The following is a 21,452-nucleotide window of genomic DNA, read 5'->3' as shown; positions in this document are numbered from 1 at the left end:
CTTTTTCTTAATCTTCTCCATGATCATAATTTCAAATTGAAATATATTTTTTTTGTTGAAGAGAGAAAATAAAAATTTGTAACTCATGATCAATTACAACCATGACATACCTTAAGCATCTTTAGGTTGCTAAACATGTTGATATTTTTTCACATCTTCAATTATGTTTTATGTGTTCTTTTTTGTATTATTATTTATGAAAGATATACGCTATATACAAAAAGTTATTATTATTATTATAAGATAAGTTAGTTCCTAAAGATAAATTCCTGGCTCCACCACTCTTTAAATCCATTGATTTTCTGGTTATGTTGGATTATGATGTAGGTCCATTTTTTGCGTTACTTGAATAGTCTTTGTCATGATGATTATTTTGCTGCTTTGGAGAATCTTCATCGCTATTTTGATTACAGGTAAATCAAAATTCTATATCACTATCTATTTGGAAATGTTCTTAAAAAATTGCCTTTGTGGTTGCTAATTTCCATGTAGTAACCTAACTTTAATAATGTAAACTGCAAATGGAAAAATGTGGTCAGGCCACTTGGCATTCTTATATCGACAAGAGGCTTACTATAAAATACGTTGTTATCAGAACGATTTTATTACTTCAATGACCATTTACAAGTACCTGTGGCATGCTTTTGATGGGTGGGGATGCAATGGTGTTTTTGCTGGCAATGACATTTTGTACGGCAAAGCATTCTTGACTAAATTGTTCATCATTGTTTTCTTGAGTTTGCTCCACCTGGCAATTCTAGTGGCATTTTGGAGTTTGGTTTTTTTGGCATCTCATACTCTTAGCTGAGTTTTTCAAAATTCTCTAACCAGTTATCTGACTTGTTTATCTCTTCATCTTGAATTAGGAGGACTTTGAATTTCATCTCTATTATTTCAGATTTTTTTGGCTAACGATATTGCAAAACTGTACACATTGATTACTTGTTTTTAAATTTTACATTAGTACTTGAAAATTCGAACAACCACTTGTCTTTTGCCAGTTATCGGCAATGCCAAACCAAAAGGAAATTTTTGAGCCAGTTCAAGTTTAGTTCCTTTCTTCATTTGAAAATTTTCATTCACTCTAATTATTGAAACTTTTGAAACGGTTTTTTGCATGATTTGTTAGGTTTCTGTTGCTCCCATTATTTGCTCTCTATAGAAAGGTTCCATTGTAATTGGTTTATCAAAGAAGCTAAAAATGGAGCTGAGTTGAAATATTTCTCTGCTCTCTTTTCAGTTCATTGAGAAATTTAGCATCTTCTTACAAATAATTAGATGAAAAATAGATGTTGTGTCTACATGAGGGCCATAAACCTTTCCTCATCTGATTTTTTGTTCTTTCAATTTCACTTTTTTTTTTTCCAGTACCAGGTGTCTCAAATCAGGTGCTTTTGGTAATTTATTTAATATTTTATTTTAGAAAGAATGTATCTCTAAGAATTTGTTCTTTCTATGATCATTATCCTCTTTCTTTTTCTAAATCCAGCCGGCTAAATCCAGCCGGAAAATGTATAAAAGATGATCTGATTTGAAAAATGTTGGCACAAAAGTGCAGGGACAGAAGGAATTGATATCGTTCCTCCTGCATCTGGTTGCAATAATTTTGGACGATATGAAATTGCTTTATTATTTCTAGGGATGATGCATTTCCGGTTTGGGCATCCAAAGCAAGCTTTGGAGGTGAGCATGGGGAAACCATTGCCCCTTCCCAAATATATTCTCTCATTTTTCTGTATCGTTTGTGAAACCAGACTTGTTGTAGTTCCTGTTCATGCCCCTGCATTTATTTAATAGTTGTTTTACTTCACTGTGTTTAGGTTTTGACTGAAGCAGTTTGTGTTTCTCAACAGGTAAATTTCTATTTCTGTAAACCTCGTTTGTTATCTCATCTCATCTCATCATTACAATTTTTTCAAATTTCCACATAAAATAAAATAAACAATTCAACTTTTTTAAATCCCAAAACAAAAATAATATTAAAAAATGAATTTGGGTACTAAAATATTAGTATGGTGTTTCGTAATATGTAAACCAAATCCTTAATTTAAAATACGATTTGGCTGAACAGGATTACAGTTTCTGGTCTTATATGACTAGTGTGGTATGGATTTTAGTAATAGGGCTTAGTTTTCCTCTCCCTATGTTTGTTTTTGGATAACATAGGGGATGGAAGACCAATTCAAACTAAATAAGGATTGTGGTCTTAAAAGACATAATGTGGACCCAATTTTTCAGTTATTTAAAATATGATGCGGGCTATTTGTTGTAAAGCGCCAATTGTTTTCCTATTGGTTGTGGCATTTTTTATTTTGACTGTTTGTTTTGTGAGGAGCCCTTACGAATTTCAATTTGTGCAGCAAAGCAATGATACTTGCCTTGCATTCACTTTAGCAGCTGTCTGCAACATGTTGTCTGAAATTGGTGTCTCAAGTACAGCTGGGATACTTGGATCATCATTCTCACCTTTGACCAGTATTGGTATTTCACTCTCTGTCCAGCAACAATTGTTTGTCCTTCTCAGAGGGTCTCTGAAGAGAGCAGAAAGTCTAAAGTTGAAACGCTTGGTGACTTCTAATCATCTTGCAAAGGCTAAATTTGATTTGACAGTAAGAATTGGGGTTGCTATACTTTGTGAATTTTCACTTTGCAAGCATTTTATTCTATGTATGTCTTCCCCTGAATTTGGTAGCCTTTGTGTATTGCTTGTATTCATTATGTCCTCTTTGAAAATGAAATACTATGCATGGTACTGCTGCAATTTACTCCACATTGTATTGGTGCTTTGAGTACCTGTTTGTCCATGTGTGATAGCTGTCACCTAAGGCACCAAAAAGGCTTTAAAAATCCAGTACTCAATCTATTATCTCAGTGCCACAATGAATTACCTGTTAGATATATTTAGAGAGGCGGCTAGAATTTTATTCATCCTATTTTCATATTATGATGTCAAGGAAATATAAATTGTTATATCAACATGTGCAGCATGTGCAAAGACCTCTACTATCATTTGGTCCCAAAGCTTCCATGAAGCTCAAAACATGCCCAATCAATGTTTGCAAGGTAATATGAGGCCTTTGATGGTTATTCTTTGCTCTTTGTCCATTTCAGACAAAATTCTAAGCAATTTAATTCCTTAGAGAAATAGTCATCCTTTTTCTCATTAGTTTAAATTTGCAGGAGTTGAGGTTAAGCTCTCATTTGATTAGTGAATTTAGCTCAGAAAGTTCTACAATGACAACGGATGGTGCTTTTAGTTCTGTCTGGCTTAAAAATTTACAAAATCCATTGGGTTCAGTTGTATTGTCGCAAGAGAATGGATCTGGAAGCAATACCAATGCTTTCCAGTTTTATGCACAGCCAAGTTCCATTCCTGGATCGGTACTGCAATTAATAGGTTCTTCATACTTACTCCGAGCCACTGCATGGGAGATGTATGGCAGGTGATTTTTATTTAATATAGACCGTATTTATCTTATTTTTTCTTACGCTTATTTAACTTTTAAGGCTTTCTGTTATTATCGTTTGTGAGTTTTCCTGTTAAAATTGCAAGGCATGAGGGATCCTATTTTGTTTAAGTCAATTTCTGACCTGGATTATCAGGTTGGTTTTCCCTTTGTGTTTGGCCATTAATGAAAGTCATCAGTTCTTATACTTGCCTGCAACTGTCCATGTACATCTAGATCTACTATTCCTCTAATCTTTTTATTTCTTAGAAGAAATTATTGGCATTCTGTTCAGTCTATCAGAAAAAATAAGGGTGCTTGTATTGATGTGTGTGTATGTATGCATGTGTGCTTGTATCATGCATATATATGTGTGTGTAACTGTATTTTTATAAATGTAGTGTATATATGCTCTTTCTATATGGATTCTCCTTACAGCAAATTTGCTTTTACATGTGCATCCGATCACAAGAAGGCACGAATGGACGCACCATGACTTGTATCAAAGGTTCTCGATAAGAATGTATCAAAGGTCCTTGATAAGGGTCCCCTAATGGTGTCTACCATGAGAGTTCCTAAACTCAACTTTCTGCATAAGAATGGCTCTAGTGATGAAGATATAGGGCATGTTTGGCAATGAGAATTTCCCAAATTCTCAAAATTTATCATAACATCATTCCCGAACATCACTAAAAGACAAAACACTTTTCAGTTTCAAATTTTCAACTATTTCATCTAATCATTATTCAAACACAAAAATTAATATAACTTTTACAAACTTCAAAACAAAACACAAAAATCAATACAACTTTTACAAACTTCAAAACGAAAATAATATTAAAAAACTACATTCATACAATTTTTAACTTTATCTATTCACTTTCACAAACTCTAGTACAATACTTATTTTAAAAAATATTTTTATTCAACATTTTCTCTTGTTTCCAAAACTCAATAAAACATCTTCGCTCAGACTATTTCACTACTATTCACAAAATTTTTTGTGAAACTTTGAGCATCCAATCATGCCCATAGTCTCACAGACCAAGTTCTTGATAGGCAAACGCAACTCAGTTACCAAAAGACAGCGTTTACATGATAATTGGTAAGAGTAACTCAACTCAGTTATAGGTTTTTACTAGGGGTGTCAAATTGTGTTAACAGGTCGTGTTCGTGTCGTGTCAAGACATGTACATTATACTTAATGGGTCAACCCGAACACGACCCGTTAAGGATTTCGCCTCAAAATCTCAAACCCTAACACGACCCATTAAGATAATAGCCCGACCCGACCTGTTTCGACAAGTTTACGTTAATGGGTTGAACAAACCCATTTCAACCCGTTTGACCTGATTGATTTTATATAAATATTAAAATGTAAACAATATCTATAAAAAAAAAAAACTAACTATAAGTCCAAAATTATAATCCAAACAATAAAAATACTGACATTAAAATCCCAACAGTACCAAATATGATAAAAACACTTACACAAATATAATAAACACACATTGTAATAATATTAAAGTTACAATCCCAAATATGATAAACACATATTGTAAAATATTAATGTTACAAGGGTCACTGGTTGAAGAGGGGGCGGCGTGAGACTTGGTCACTTGAGTTGTTGAGAATTTGAGATTTGAGAAAACTTAGGGACTCGAGGGCCGTAGGGTTACTGGGTTAGGGTTTTTTGAATTTTTTGAATTTTAGGTCTAATGGTATAAATGTATATTCAACTTTTTTAACGGGTTGACCCATTAGTGACTCATTAAGCAATTGTGTCTTAATGGGTCAACCCGTTTTGACCCGAATCCGTTAAGGCCAAACCCAAACCCGCTTTTATAGTGTCGTGTTCGTGTTGGGTTAACGGATCGTGTCACATATTGCCACTCCTAGTTTTTACCTTTTTGCTTCGAGTAGATTGGACTGTAAACCCCCTTTATCTAAGGGATTGGGCAATTATCTTTCCCCTTTACCTTTGGAAAATGAAACTACTATAGCTGCCTTCCGGCTTCCCCTAGGTTCTCTATTGGCAAATGTCTGATATTGAGAGGCTGTCCTAGCTGGATGACATCGAATTGCTTGCGTGCATGAGAATAATGTAAAGTGGGAATGCCTCTTCCATTGACTCTGGTTTGAACCTTGGTACATCCTTCGGCTTGTAAGTTTTAAAATTGGTATGATTAATTTTCTGTTACCCAACTACTTAAAAACTTTTGAGGAAAGATGCAACTTAATATTGTGTTATGGCAAGAAGTCCTGCGTCAAACTCTTCTCATCTCTATTCCTCCCATTTAAACTCAAAAGTCCACATGTGGGGCCTAGCTTATTAATGGGGGGGGGGGTCTTTGGCCCATTTAAGGAGGTGTGGGAACAGTAAAAAAAAAAGACTAGATTTTCTACTCTTGAGCTTCTTAAGCTTTTATGATATGTAAGAATCTAACATTTAAGTTTGGATGAACTCGATGAAACTGAGAATTAACATGAATCCAGCATACTTTTTACTTGACCATTTTTCATGTGTCGTTAATGTAAGTATCTATTTTTATGGATATATGTAAATATCTATTAAATAAAATGCAATTTTAGTTATGAGGGAAGCATCATTAAGCTCACTGATTTTTATGCTATATGTATCAGTGCTCCTCTTGCTCGAATAAATGCGCTGATTTATGCAACTTGCTTTACTGATGCTTTGAGGTAATTAGAAAGTATCTTTTGATAATTCTCTTGTTGATTTTCATTGTCTCTTTCACAAGCCATGTTATCTTCTTTCCAATCAAACCTTAATTTAACATGACATTTTCTTTGATATTCTCAGTTCATCTGATTCTGCTCTAGCATATGTGAAGCTTATCCAACATTTAGCAGTTTTTAGAGGATACAAAGGTTAGATTAAAAGCTTGTCCATCACTTAAATGAGATTGGGTTTTACTTTGAAGTTTGTTTTGTTTACCATCTTTCGACATGAGATTGTCCTTTTCTTGGATTATTGTTCTTCATTTCGTATTTTTTTTATTGTGCATTTTCACAATATACTTAATATTCAGGAATAGTTAAGAGTCATTGGCTTCTAGAATTACGAGGGTGGATTCATTAGCTTCTAGAATTACTAGGGTGGTGCGAGATTGAGAATTAAAGAGTCATTGGTTTCTTGATATGTAGAAGATAAGATGGCTTAGTTACCATCAAACAGTTAGAAGTTTGAAGTTAACTTCCTAGCAGGTGTTTTTTTTTATCTGTAAATAATAATTTATTGAACTTTCTATCTGGTGTTTAGAGGGGGACTGGGTACAAGATCCCCTAGGAAAATATCATTTGGTGGGTGAAAAGTAACTCATGCTGTAGCCATATTGCATGGCTAGAGAAGAAACATCTGGGAAAGCCTAAAACTAAGGCAAAACCAAATGAGTCCCTGCGTACTGTATGCTTCAGAAAATGGTCTTTCTACACCTTTACCTCCTTTTTCTGAAACGTAGTTCTTTATACAAACCCTAAAGGTGTTCTTCTATAGTCCGTAGCCCTAAATCCCCCCTTTCAGCCCTGAAGTCCATCACAAAACACATAAACAGAGAACATTGTTTTAATTGTTTGATGGAAACGTTGAAAATGATGTCCACCATTTTGATACCCCATATGATAAGAATAAGGGTAGGTGGTGTATGAGATCCCACATTGCTTGGGAAGGAGAAGTTCTTGCTCTTTATAAGGTTTCAATGGGGTTCCAATTGTATCATTGACTAGTCCTTTTGGAGTATAAGCTATGTAGTTTGGGCCTTTCATTGGGGCGTTACAACCATATTTTCAACATTTCTTCTTGTGCCAAAAGTTGTAATCCATCATCTCACTGGAACCAAACAAAAACTGGAAATCAATTGAAAAAAAGCTACAATTTTACCCAACATGTGTGGAAAAGTCCTAATACACACCCAATGGTGACCACTACAAACAGCCACAAGACCTATGTTCTGCCATACTCCACCCAAACCACCACCAACTGCGCCCACACCACAATCTCAGATATCCAAAGCTCGTTGAATTCTCCAAGCACATCCATCACCAGTCTAAACTGGCTGCACTAAGATTTATAGATGATCAGCTCCCAAACCTTCCCATATTGTTTTGAAACCGCATCCAATGTCATATCCAGCCACATGCAAGGCTGATCAATGGTTAATTTTATTGTAATTGCTTCAAATATGAGACCCATTTGATAGTCATAGAAAAAACCAATGGAAATCAATTTCATTGGCTGGAAAATCGACCTTATATTGACCTTGGTCAATAGTTGGGCAGCAGGAAGTTTTGGTGAGTCATAGAGGAACTGAGGGTGCTGCTGGGGGGGGGGGGGGATTATGTAACACCCCCTTGTAGGATAGAGATATTACCCTTTAGAACATAATGCCCGGTAAAGAGATTCATATCCTGAATTACCTCATTTATTGAAATTCTTCAAACCGTTAAAACTGAACTGAACATAATTATCTTGGAAACTGAACGAAATATAAAGAAACATAAACTAATCCTATGCATGACATAAAAGAAATCTAATTCTGGTGATAAAATCACTTATTCATTCCTAAGTCTTGGTACTAGATCTATTTCTGGCCATCCAGCTCTTCATCATCATAGACATCATCTGCGAGAATCAGACATGGAAGAAAACAAGAAGACACACAAAAATAATGAGTTGAATACTCAGTAAGTAGTACATCGTATCGTAAAATATAGTCTTTGCCTAACATACAATTTATTTCTAGGATACCCTTCAGAACGTACATACAGCTTCATGAATTTCAATCAGATACGCAACATGATCTTCTAAAAGACTTTACATACATATATCATCACAGATTTACATGGCATACATTTTCGTTATTAACATAAGCGGAAGCATATATAATCAAAACATGTCATTGTGAATGCATAACATCTTGGTTATCTTGTCTTAACATGAAGTGAAACATGTTTGTGTCCGTGTTTCCACTTATCTGGCATAACATGGAGTGAAACACGCTTGAGTCCGTGTTTCACTTAACTTGCATAACATGGAGCGAAACACGCTTGAGTCCGTGTTTCACTAAACTTGCATATCATGAAATGAAACACGCTTGAGTCCGCGTTTCATTTAACTTGAATATCATGGAGTGAAACACGCTTGAGTCCGTGTTTCACTAAACTTGTGGTTAACCACGCTTGAGTCCGTGGTACCGTTACATTTCTTATCTTTCTTAATGCATGAGATTTGATTAGGCTTCATGAACATCTCTAACATGGCATAATCTTGTACATGGTATATTCTTGTATGATTTAGCATGGCATATTCTTGTACATGGCATATTCTTGTATGATTTAGCATGGCATAGTATAACGTGATATTACATAACATGCTATGAATGTTTTATGACGTTCCAAGGCATACATGATCCAGGTACTACTTGAACATGGCATACATGGTTTAAGTATTACACAAACATGACATATATAACCTAAGCATTTCATGAACATGGCTTGCGTAATCTGACTATTACATGGCATACTTGACTTTGAACTACTACTTCAACATTTCATGGCTTTCATGTGAATTTAGTAACATTAAATCAATCAACAATAAATTCATTCACTAAAGCATAATCTCATATTTCATCAAAGATCGAAAAGTAAACTAACCTTGACTTGCCTCTTAGTGTAGCGTAGTTAACAATTATAAACACATCACATTTTTTATACATAATAATAATATTCACAATACGCATTTATTAATATGATCATACTATTTACCTCTTAGCGCTGCTTCCTGATTTCCAACTTGTAGTGCGTTACCTAAACGAGATTCTAGACGTTAATAACTTCTTAGCAAAATGTGTCGTAATACTCTACGTAATTAAATACGTATAAGGAATTTAACTACTAATAGACTCCCACAAACGCTTTGAAATCCTTTAAAAATCTTTTATAAATATTGTGTCTAAATGCTGATAATTATTCAAGTAGATAAAGCCCATGTAAAGGTAATGTATTTCTGAAAATATAACTAGCCCACTTTAAAAACATAAATCAGTTTCTGTCAACCCAAGATTACCCACTTAAAGAAAACACTATCTGACTGACTTAAGGCCCCAAGAAGTAGAGGCTCAGGGGTTTACACCCTCACGGGTCAAAAGGGCATGCATGGAATTACAGAATTAATGGAGGGCTTTTTGGGAACTGAAGCACAAGAAATAAAAACAAGCAAATAGGCTTAGGGGAGAGAGCTGTGCGATGCTCACCGAGGGAGAGCAGTGTGCGACGGCGGCTCTGGGTGGCTGGAAGCGACCGGCGACGTGACTGGGGGGGTCCCTATGGTGGTGCGACACCGAGAGAGGGAGAGAGAGAGAACAAGTGAGAGTTTAGAGAGAGATGGGTTTGAAACTCAAATAACCGAAAGGGAGGAAGGTGGCGCGCGGCAGCAGGGGCTTACCTGAGGGGGTGGGTTCAACGGTGTTGAGTTGGCCGGCGTTTTCTGGCGCCGAGGGTAGGGCTCCGACGCCCCGGGGTGGTCGGTGATGGCTGGGCAGAAATATGGCTAATATTTCAACGTGTGTACCACAGAGGCTTGAGAGTTTCTTATAGGCGATGGGAGGAAGCAACGTGAACACTTAGGAGATTGGCTGAAATTTGAAATTGCCTAGACTTTAGGAACCTATTCTCACGTGGATGCCGTTTCTGAGAGAGTTTGAAGAGTTTGAATTGGAGTTGATCACCCACTCTGGAAACCGAAACTAGTACGGGGAACTAAGTGGATAGAATATACGAAGGTTTTAAGGGAAAGAATCACTAATTTAATCTATCTGTTAGCACAAAATCTAAAATAATGAATAAATAAAAAAATAATTAATTATAAAGACAATAAAATACTAATAAATAAATAAATAAATAAAATACTAATTTTAAGCCCTAAATTTAGACCCGTATGTTACAGATTAGGATATGGATCTCATTGGTGAAAATTGGAAAGAGAAAAGATGGAGGAAGTCAAGCTTTCAGAGAGTGTGACAGTTTTTTGGGTGGCTTTGTAACATTTAGCCATCAGAAATATGTAGAAGCCATTATGGTGGCTGTTGATTTTAATTGTCTTGTTTTCCTTTAGACAAGTTTCTCTCGCTTACCTGTGGTTGAAATCCCACTTCCTGAAAAAAGTTAAATCTACTGCTCCTTTTATTTGTGCAAACCTCCATAGTGTGAAAAGGAGGTGGTCCTGTAATTTCTTGTGTCGCAGTTGGTAATTTTCAGTACCAGACTTTGTTGTCAGAGGAGTGAGCCTTGCTATGCAAAACTTATGTTGAAATGATATTGATTTTTCTCTTCCATATCACTAGTTTCCTTGAATGTTAGTGCTTGTTCCAGATTTCTAATGGAGTTTTATTATATGACTTGACTGTATATAATGCTATGCTATTTAATGTGGTGAGCAGAAACTCTCCCATGGACACATCCATCCACACATTCGTGCTTTTCAGCCTTGACGACCTTATGTTCTTTGTTTCTCTCTGTTTCTAGAGGCTTTTGCTGCTATTAAAATAGCAGAGGAGAAGTTTTTATCCGTATCAAAATCACGAATCTTGCTACTAAAATTGCAGTTGCTCCATGAGCATAATTTACATCTGTAAGTTGACAATGTGCATTATTTTCATTATCTTCAATTTATGTTACGGATCTATATCTAATTAATCTGCCATATGGAGCCTGTCCTTATTGCTCACAACCTTTGTTCCAATTTCAATGTTGCACTCTTATATAGAGGAAATTTGAAGCTGGCACAAAAAGTATGCGATGAACTTGGAGTTCTGGCTTCATCAGTCACTGGTGTGGACATGGAGCTGAAGACAGAAGCAAGCCTTCGCCATGCTCGTACATTGCTTGCTGCCAACCAGTTCAGTGAGGTTTGATATTTCAATACATAACGTATTTTGTTCATCTAGTTTGGTCCATCTGCCAAATATGTTGGAAAGCTTCTTCATAGTTTGCAATTTATAATTACTTCTACTGTAGCTTGTGTTATAAATGAGGAATTATTGTCTACCTGCACAGATTGAAACATCAATTCCTGTACAGATGGTATTAGAAAGATAGATGTGATATATATTGCAAATATCTGTGTACTTGCCTATCCTTATTATCAATAAAATTTTGTTTACTGATAAAAAAGAGAGATCTATATTGCAAACAGAAATAGCAAACAGAAATAATTTTTAAGTAATTGTTTCTGGATATTTTAATTAAGTTGTCTAGGTTTGGTGAGCAAATTAGTGCTTGGTTTGGTGAAATACTAATTGCATAGTCTGTCATGAAGACGAAAAATCCTGAAAGGTGTCCTTTATTAATGTAATTGTTTGTGTTGCCCATGTTTTTTTTTATGTCTGCTTTAATGTGATGTTATGCAGGCTGCCGCAGTAGCACACTCCCTCTTTTGCATGTGTTACAAATTCAATCTGCAGGTTGAGAATGCTACTGTTCTTCTTTTGCTCGCCGAAATCCATAAGGTAAAGTGGCATATTTTACTGTATGCTCGGTGTTTATAGTAGTATATCAAACTGTCCTAGCTATTATTTCTTTTTTCACAGGAACTAACAAAAAAAAAAAAAAATGGTCTCACTTGTCACGCATGCAAAAAAGAATGAAAGAACAATCAATTGCATAACAGTGTTTTGCAATTACCGGCATGACATTTTTTTAATTAATATGTTGATTGAATTTGTTAGCATGAAAGCCTCCACCAACGAAAGTTTTTGTAGAAGTATAGTCTTATAATAAATAAATCAACAGATGCTTTTCCATACTTGATACGGCCCTATGTTCATGAATGACTATTATTGTGTGGTTAACTGTTCTGCTGTATTAGCAAAAATGATAGACACCACCTTTTTGTACGATTTTTTTCAACCGTATCCTAAATTGTGGGTATTTTTGTAAAACAGATTTGTAAGAGTATCATTGTTTTACAAAATTGCCCTCCATTTAAAATAGGGTTGTCAAAAAAATGTAAAAGAGCTTTGTTTCTATCATTACTCATTAGCATATATTTAATATTGTATTAACTATCTTAAATGTATCCATTAATCACTGATTTTTACTTCTCTCCTCTCAGCCTTGTGGGTGTGGAGTTATTCTCAACCCTATAAGTTTGCTATGAGTTCTCGTCCAATTCTTTATAAACTTAACTGCTCTAAAGGGTAAACCTTAATTTGTTTTGTCAGCGATCGGGAAATGCTGTTCTAGGTCTGCCATATGCACTGGCAAGTCTCTCATTTTGCCAGTCATTTAACTTGGATCTTCTCAGAGCATCAGCCACTCTCACTCTGGCAGAGTTGTGGCTCTCACTTGGATCAAACCATGCGAAAAGAGCTTTAAGCCTTATACATGGGGCTTTCCCTATGATTCTTGGTCATGGAGGTTTGGAGCTTTGTGCTCGGGCCTACATCGCAGAAGCAAAGTGTTACCTGTCTGATCCAAGCTTTTCAGGTAAAATTGGTCTTTCTATTTTTCACATCATTAATATTTTTTGATGACAAGAAACTCCGGAGACCGTGCAAACACAATATGTTTTTACCTGGTTAAACCCCAGACCTGTGCAATGTGCCCATCTCACTAATCAGGTGAATCATTTGCTTTTCTCCAATGGGACGTAACCCCTAGAAATTGTTTGGACCTAGAGGTTAAAACCTTAGACCTAGGGGACCATACGCCTAAGACCAAGGCCCTTACCACTTGAGCTAACCCCTAGGCGTTTCACTTCTAATATTGAAACCTTTAGACTTCTTTTTTACCCAATTTTCATAAACTTTAGTAAACTTAGTGTTGTGTGTGTGTGTTCACTGTTGCAATGTTGATTAATTTTAATGCCTGTTTATAGGACTTTTATCCTCAATTTTAGTTCAGTTACCAATCTGATTTTTCCCAGGTTGATATATTTTTTAACTTTGGCTCAAAATGCATACTTAGCTTTACTGTCATGCATGTGTATTTTAATCCTTAAATTTGGATAGTTGACTATAGATCTTGAATTTATTGCCATCCAGTCTTCAAAAGTTTGGTCATTTCATTCTTGCTGAACGTCACATTAAATATAGAGGAATCATCTTTCAAACTTTTTAATTTCTATGATTTCTACAAAAGATTCCGCCATATCAACCTCTTCAGGGGCATAACCCACTAAATCTTAATTGTGTTAAATATTTCCACTTGTTTCTTGCAACTACAAATAGTCCAATAAATTGGATGGAAAAACATTGAAGATGTTTTGTTGATTTCATGGTCATTCTTATGCAAATATATTTTTTTTTATTGCATGCTCATGTCAAAGTAATATGAGGTCAAGTTGCTAATCTGTCACTAGCTCAATAACTTTATAGGGCTTTTGAACTACTGAACAAACTTCGTTCTTTGTAAGCATTTTTTTCCTGATCGGTAAAATAATTTTGTTGATGACAGAAAATAAACATAGGCAAGTACATGGGGCATATAAAAGAGCAACACCTTCTTTGTAGGCTAGGGATACAAGAAAGTCATGAATATTCATGCTATTTTTTTTTTATAAGTAAACGATTGTTTTAATAGAATAGGCATAACCCAAGTACACACGATGATATACAAGAGAAAACACCTATCTAGGATGAAGAAAAGGAAACAAGAAAGTCATGTAGTTCTAAACCATTAAAATCTATACCTATGGCCCATATGAATAACATTCTAAAAAAAAAAGATCTAAGATCCTCAATCTCTCCTTGTCTCTGAACGTTCTGTCATTTCACTCCTGCCATAAGCACCATAGAATACAAATAGGAACCATCTTCCACACGGCTTTGATTTGTGGAATACCTCATAGATTTTTCCAACAAGCCAAGAGCGCCTCCACTGTGGCGGGCATAACCCATGCTAACTCTAATCTGCTGAACACCTCAACCCGTAACGCTCTAGCAACATCACATTGTAGTAGAAGATGATCCATAGTTTCACCACTCTTGCACATGCAGCACCGATCTATTATGATCACCCCATGTCTTCGCAAATTATCTGTCATCAAGATCTTTCCTAGTAAAGTTGTCCATGCAAAGAAAGTCGTTTTGGGAGGCGCCTTATTCCGCCAGATCCTCTTCCATGGAAACTGAGTGTTCTGCACCTGCATGAGAGACTGCTAAAGATGATGTTCCACTATATTTGATCCCTAGCTATTACCATAAAATCAGCTATTGAAGCTTCTTTCTCACATGCAATCCTGAATACTGAGGGAAATAAATCTTTTAGTGTATTATTTTCACACCATATATCGCTCCAAAATTTTATTCTAGAACCATCTCCCAACACAAGTCTAGTATGACGAGAAAACACCTCCCATCCCTGACTAATATGTTTCCAAATCCCCACTCCGTGAGGCCTATTTACCTCTCTACTACACCAACCCCCACACACACTTTCATATTTATAATCAATCACCGATTTCCATAGAGCTTCTGGTTCCGTGTTATATCGCCACAACTATTTCTCAAGTAATGCCCTATTGAAAATCTTTAGATTTCTAATACCCAACCCTCCTAGGAACATACCTTAGTCCATTTGACAAGATGAAATTTAAAGTCATCCCCCATGCCACTCCAAAGGAAGTCCCTACATAGTTTCTCAATCTGGATCGCCACACTTGCTGGAATTGGGAATAGAGATAAAAATACATTGGTAGATTAGAGAGAGTACTTTTGATTAAAGTGATCTTGCCCCCTTTCAACAAATACAGTCTCTTCCAACCAGCCAATCTACGTTTAATCTTCTTGATCACTGTATCCCATATTGTTACAGTCCTTGAGGCAGCCCCCAATGGTAAACCCAATTCTTAGGTAGGGCAGACACCTTGCATCCTAGAGTGTTAGCCGGTTGTCTGATATTACGAACATAATTCTAATATTTCAAGGTTCACTTTCAAACCCGATGCCGCTTCAAAGCAAAGTAGGAGTGTCCTCAGTGCCCACAATTGGTTTTGTTCTGCCTTACAGAATATAAGCGTATCATTTGCAAATAACAAATGAGAAATATTAATAATACCCCTAGAGCACCAACCGAGAATCCAGCCATGAAACCATTGCAAACCAACGCCGAAGTCATTATGCTCAGTGCCTCCATAACAATGACAAAGAGGAGTGGGGACAGTGGATCCCTTTGTCTCAAACCTCGAGAACTGTTGAAGAAGCCAATTGGACTACCATTTACTAGCACATAGAATCTTGTTGTTGATATGCACCATCTAATCTACAAGCACCATCTCTCCCCCAACCCACACCTCCCAAGCAAGTAGAGTAGGAAATCCTAATTAACATGATTTTATGCCTTCTCCATATCTAACTTATATAGGATCCCCGAGTTACTAGATTTTTGTCTCCTATCTAGACACTCATTGGAAATGAGGACTGAATCTAGGATTTGCCTCCCTCATACCAATTCGTTTTGGGGTTTTGCTATAATCTTTCCCAACACCTCCCATAAACGGTTTGCAAGCACCTTAGAGATGATCTTATACACCCCCACTCACAAGACTAATGAGCCGAAAATCTTTGACATCCAATGCTCCTATCTTCTTAGGAATTAGTGTTAAAAATGTGGCGTTAAGGTTTTTTTCAAATTTTCCAGCCATGAACAGCTCCTGAAACACCTTCATTAAGTCCTCCTTCACCACTTCCCAACAAGTTTGGAAGAATCCTATAGAAAATCCATCCGGCCCAGGTGCTTTGTCTTTGGCCATTTTCCTCACCACATCATGAATCTCCATATCCTTGAAAGGTGTCTCCAACCTCAAGGCATCTTGTGGGTCAATAGAATCAAAAGCTAAACCATCGAGCTTGGGCCGCCACCTCATTTGTTATGTAAGCAAATGTTCAAAAAAACCAACAACATGATCTCTAATTACAGGGGCCTCGGTACATGCTGCGCCCTCTATATTCAGCATCTCTATAGTGTTGTTTCTCCTGTGAGAATTGACCATTCTATGAAAGAATTTTGTACTTCAATACCCTTATTTCAACCACAAAGCTCTAGATTTTTGGCGCCATGAAATCTCTTCTAGCAAAATAACCCTCTATAATTTAGTAACCACCTCTGACTTTCGAGAAATTTCTTCCAATGAAAGAACTCGGCCCTCCTGTGTCCTCTCTAGCTCCTGAAGCTCTTCCAATATGGACTTCTTTCGTTTCCCCTATATTGCCAAAAGAGTGTGTGTTCTAAGTCTTCAAGTCATTTTTTAAAGCTTTCAGTTTACCTACAAGAATGAAACTAGGGGTTCCATCAAACTGATATGTGGACCACCATTGCCGAACCCTGTCCACAAAACCTTCAGTCTTCAGCCACATATTTTTGAATTTAAAAGACCGCTGCCTTCCTTGGATATTATTATAATAATTTTTATAGGTGAGAATTTGATAAAGTTGTAATATTATTATAATAATTTTTACAAACAATTTACAACCAATTTTACTCTTATGATTTATTACAGTAAATTGGTTGTAAAAATTATACTTAATAGTTGAAATCCCATAAATATTTCTTGTCAGTGTGAATTTATAACATCCCTTTAGAACAAACCTCAAATAATATAAGCCGAATGAAAAATCTTAAAGCACCCTGACATGTTTGAAGCATTTAGGATGCCTTTTGGGAAAAAGCTACATGATGGGAGGAATAGTAATATATATATAAAAGACGGTGATGGTTTAAAGGCCTACAGTAATTTCCTTCTAAAAAGGCGTACTGCATGGAGCCGAGAGCAAGCAAATTAACATGGCACCTAAAGTTCACAATTTGAGGGACAAGAAAGTAATGTTACTTGAAAAGGCTTAATCCTGTTAGGCTTTATATATGAGACATAACTTTCAATGTTGGAAAATAAATAAATATTCAGAAACGAGGGCTGCTTGGCAGGGACTTACCCGAGGAAGAAAGGAATCACTCACTGGGGGAAAAGAAAGAGGGCAGCGAAATCAGAGAGTTGGTTCTGTGTTTTGAAATTTCAGAGGAAGGGGAGATATATAGATGGGAGAAGGACGTTGACGAGTTTGGGTGGAAGTCTGTTTGTGACTAATGTAGAGGGAAGATCAGTCACGATCACCGAGAAAAGAGAAAGGTGACAGAGTTTGATTTCGTGTGGGAGTTTGATGTTTAATCGGTACGAGGAATGGGAGTTTGAGACTAAGATAAAAGTTGGTACTAATTTTAAACGGGACTCAATCAATGGATTCAAACTTTTAGAAAAACCTAAACTGATAATTTAACTTCATTTATCCCCTAAAATAGTATTAATAATCCGAATTAAAATATTTATGATAAATATTAAATAAATAGACAAACTATTTTATGCCCTAATTTGAGGATCCATATGTTACATGCACAGATCAATCATTGAAATGTGCTTTACTGGTGTTATTCCATGTTGCACAAGGATGATTATGTGATGGATCATTGTCAGCCTTTGAATCACTCTCTTTAGCGGTGTGTTTATTTTGTTAGAGTCTAATGATTGGAGATGCAATACTTCTTCTGCTTTTTTATGTTTAAAGGTTTAGTTAGATATTATTCTGTGTATTATTACACTGATTTCTCTTTTGTAATTTGATACTATACTTTTTACTTTTGTGAATGGTAAGGACTAAGCATATGCTAACATGTCTTTGATGATGTCTTCTACTATGCATGAACTCATCTGGGCTGCTCTATTATTTGGGTAGTAGAATGAAAGAATATGGGCCTACTGTGGGACATTATAGCTGGGGCTGGCAATATTTGACACACTTGTAAATATGATACAAACACAACACGAACTAATAGGGTTAGGGCTGTGCATAATAGGGTTTGAGTCAATCTGAGTTAACCTGAATATGACATGGCATTAATTGGTTCAAATCTGGGTTGACCTGATTATATGTAAATAATATATATATATATATATATAATCAGTTTCGTTATCTTGAAGCATCTTTTGGCACGTAATACTTAGTACTCTCTTTTCTTTGTTATTTCTTATATAATTAAAGTTTATTGAAAATGATTGTTCTTTTTTACTTTCATACGTAACTTCTAACATATAGCAAGGTGAAACAAACAATACTCAGAAAAAGATAAATGATAAAAGATCATTTCTCATCTTTCACATGGGAAATGATAAAAAATCCAAGGTCGTGTTTGATAAGTCAGAGAAAAAATGTATAAAGCAATTGACTCTGTAAAGTTTCAGAACAAAAACTTATGTTTTGTTGTCAATTTCAATCATGCGAACTGATACGTCCACAAAGAGAATCACAAAAACTACCTGATTGATCAGGTAGTTTTTGTGATTCTCTTTGTGGAATTATATTTTCCTTCAATTCTCTATTAATCAATAAGTGCTAATGTAGAAAGTAGATATTTTTTCCATATGTTGTAACAACTTAAAGCATATGATAATTATGTTTTCAAATAGATTAATTGGAAAATGCATGTAAGAGCATGAAGACCGAGAAAAATAGGATAACCTGACTCAAACCCAGCTAACTCGACACTAACCCAAATGACATGGACTTGAATGACTCATTTTGTTCTTCGAGTCGGGTTAGGGTTGGCTCTTTCATGATAATAACTTGAATAACCTGACGCAAATCCAAAAGACACGATACGAATTGCCAATCCTAATTATAGCAACTTCTACAAAGGCTTTATTTTGACGTTGTATGGGAAATTAATTATAATATGGGGAGGATGGAGCTGAGACCTATGTGTAGCTGAGTTTAGCATTAGTATCTCTGAGGTGGTTGAATTGGACATAGCACAGTGCTTATGTAGATAAAATTAGTGTGTTCACATTATGTGCATATATGCCCATTTGACCTAGTTTTGGTTTTAGTCAAGTAAATTATATTTTAAAGATTTATAAGTAAGTTTACCCTCCTTTTATTTTATTTTTTATTCTTTTTAATTTTATAAAATCTTTTTTCTCTCCAGTTTTTGAGAATCCTGAGGTCGTACTCGATCCTTTGAGACAAGCTTCTATTGAACTTCAAGTGCTGGAGGTAAAGCTATCCTTATGAGGTTGAATGCAAGAATATCTATCCATTTATCAGTGAAATATGAAGTTTCCCTTTTCTTTATTCTTCTCTTAACTATGTATGCCATGACTCTGTATCCTATAAAAATTGAAATCTGCAACTATCAATCTTTCTAGCTATCTTAAATTATGTCATTGGAATTGGCCTAGTTATGCAGATTAGGCAGAGGTGAGTTGAGGTTAAATATTGTTTAACATGGAGTTGCTCAAACTATGATTCTCCATTCTTTTGATTTTGTGCCCACTGTGATGTTGTGATGCTATCAATGTCAACGGAGAGAAATTGTTTGTGTATCATAAACATGCCATTTACCTGCTTTAGGAAATGCTCTAGACTGGAACACTTTTCATTATTGCTGACCCTCCACCATAAGCTCACTTCACCATGTTTACTTGAGGTCATACTGGCTTTCTGATTTAGTGATATATATATATATATATATATATATATACTTTGTTGCATTGATAAAACAATCAAGTCAAGTTACTAAAGGTACTAGAAGCATCAAGGATAAAAAAATATAAGAAAAGTTTATTTGTATAAAAAACATGAAAGTAATGATATATTGTAAACAGAAAATAACATTTTGAACAATTTTTAATGTTGTTACTTTTATAGTGGTAAATAGACTTTGCATTCTTGAATTCCCATCTATTTTGCAATGTGCACCCAAAGTATCAACTTTGATACATTGTATCCTCAAACTGCTCAAAAGTTTTATTGTGCCTTTGATTAAGATCTGTATACTAAGTTAGTAAAAAATAGATCACCCGACATAATCCTAATAACTAAAATCTTAGCGGGGTTGTATATTAGAACCTTTTGATAGGTTGAGGATGCATACTAGAAAAGACATTATCTTGAGAGTGCAAACTACAATTTCACGTACAAATGCTTTAGCACAACGTTTCCTAATACATGGCTCTAACAAGAATCCAGTTTTCCTACACTACTATGATGTATTGGTGAATTGTTCCTCTCTCTCTCTCTCTCTCTCTCTCTCTCTCACATATTCCGAATGTGAGATTGAAATGCTTATGTTGTACAGTATCACGAAATGGCGGCCGAGGCTTTCTATTTGATGGCCATTGTATTTCACAAACTGGGACAATTTGAGGAAAGGGAAGAAGCCGCAGCTTCATTCCAGAAACACATGATGGCTCTGGAGAATCCTCAACAGGAGCAACGTCTTCTCTTCAACATCTGATGAAGGAAGACAACGTCAGTTTTTTTAAATCATTCCTGTTCATTATTCGTGTATAAAACTATGACTACACACCGTAATTGGTTGAGAAAGTATTTATGTACCTAAATCTGCTCGCACTTATTTTCCAAAGTATTATTTTTACGAAACATCATGATATCTATTGCCTCTATTCAGGATAGGGGTGCTACCAGCCTCCTATGGGGCGGGGGCACCCCTTCCCTGCACCCCGCGCATGGGGTGGGGCGTGGGGTTTTCACCCCCGTCCCGGTGGTTGGGGTAGGGGGCGGGTAGCACCCCTTCCCTGCACCCTGTGCATGGGGCGGGGGTGGGGTTTTCACTCCCGTCCCCCGCCCCGGTGGGTGGGGTGCGCCCGCCTCCTACTTAAAAAAAAATTATATTTTATTTGATTTAAAAAATTATTTCTAAGTGCAAAAGTAATTAAAAATATATTTTTATTCTCAAATTATAAATTTAAATTTTATAAATATGACTAATTTAAAAATTATGTAATTTTTAAATTTGCTAGTGCATATTTTATGTAAATTGTAGTGTATTAGTTTTTAAACTATATAATTTTTAATTTTGTAGAAATGCGGGGTGAGATTGGGCCCTCCTCGCCACCAGCCCTTGCTAGGGGTCCTAGATGAGGGGCGGGGAGTCTCGTCCCGTATGGGCAGAGCGGGGTTGCCTGCCCTGCCATGG

At 35.9% G+C, this 21,452-nt stretch overlaps 1 protein-coding gene across 1 annotated transcript in view; it reads left to right on the top strand.

Moving 5' to 3' along the window:
• LOC118349668 (anaphase-promoting complex subunit 5-like) overlaps positions 1-20,884 on the top strand; it is a 21,026-nt gene extending 142 nt beyond the window's left edge. The window contains exons 2-15 of the mRNA XM_035695185.1: positions 328-413; positions 1,554-1,683; positions 1,821-1,853; positions 2,361-2,609; positions 2,986-3,063; positions 3,181-3,443; positions 6,090-6,149; positions 6,271-6,338; positions 10,989-11,094; positions 11,230-11,371; positions 11,873-11,971; positions 12,686-12,950; positions 19,440-19,507; positions 20,592-20,884. Coding sequence (XP_035551078.1) covers positions 328-413; positions 1,554-1,683; positions 1,821-1,853; positions 2,361-2,609; positions 2,986-3,063; positions 3,181-3,443; positions 6,090-6,149; positions 6,271-6,338; positions 10,989-11,094; positions 11,230-11,371; positions 11,873-11,971; positions 12,686-12,950; positions 19,440-19,507; positions 20,592-20,750 — 1,806 coding nt within the window. The 3' untranslated portion in view covers positions 20,751-20,884. The remainder of the gene's footprint in view (positions 1-327; positions 414-1,553; positions 1,684-1,820; positions 1,854-2,360; positions 2,610-2,985; positions 3,064-3,180; positions 3,444-6,089; positions 6,150-6,270; positions 6,339-10,988; positions 11,095-11,229; positions 11,372-11,872; positions 11,972-12,685; positions 12,951-19,439; positions 19,508-20,591) is intronic.
• The last annotated feature ends 568 nt before the right edge of the window (positions 20,885-21,452 follow it).

The sequence above is a fragment of the Juglans regia genome, chromosome 10 (genome assembly GCF_001411555.2).
Source record: "Juglans regia cultivar Chandler chromosome 10, Walnut 2.0, whole genome shotgun sequence".
NCBI lineage: Eukaryota > Viridiplantae > Streptophyta > Magnoliopsida > Fagales > Juglandaceae > Juglans > Juglans regia.
This window is presented reverse-complemented; position numbering and strand designations above follow the sequence as displayed.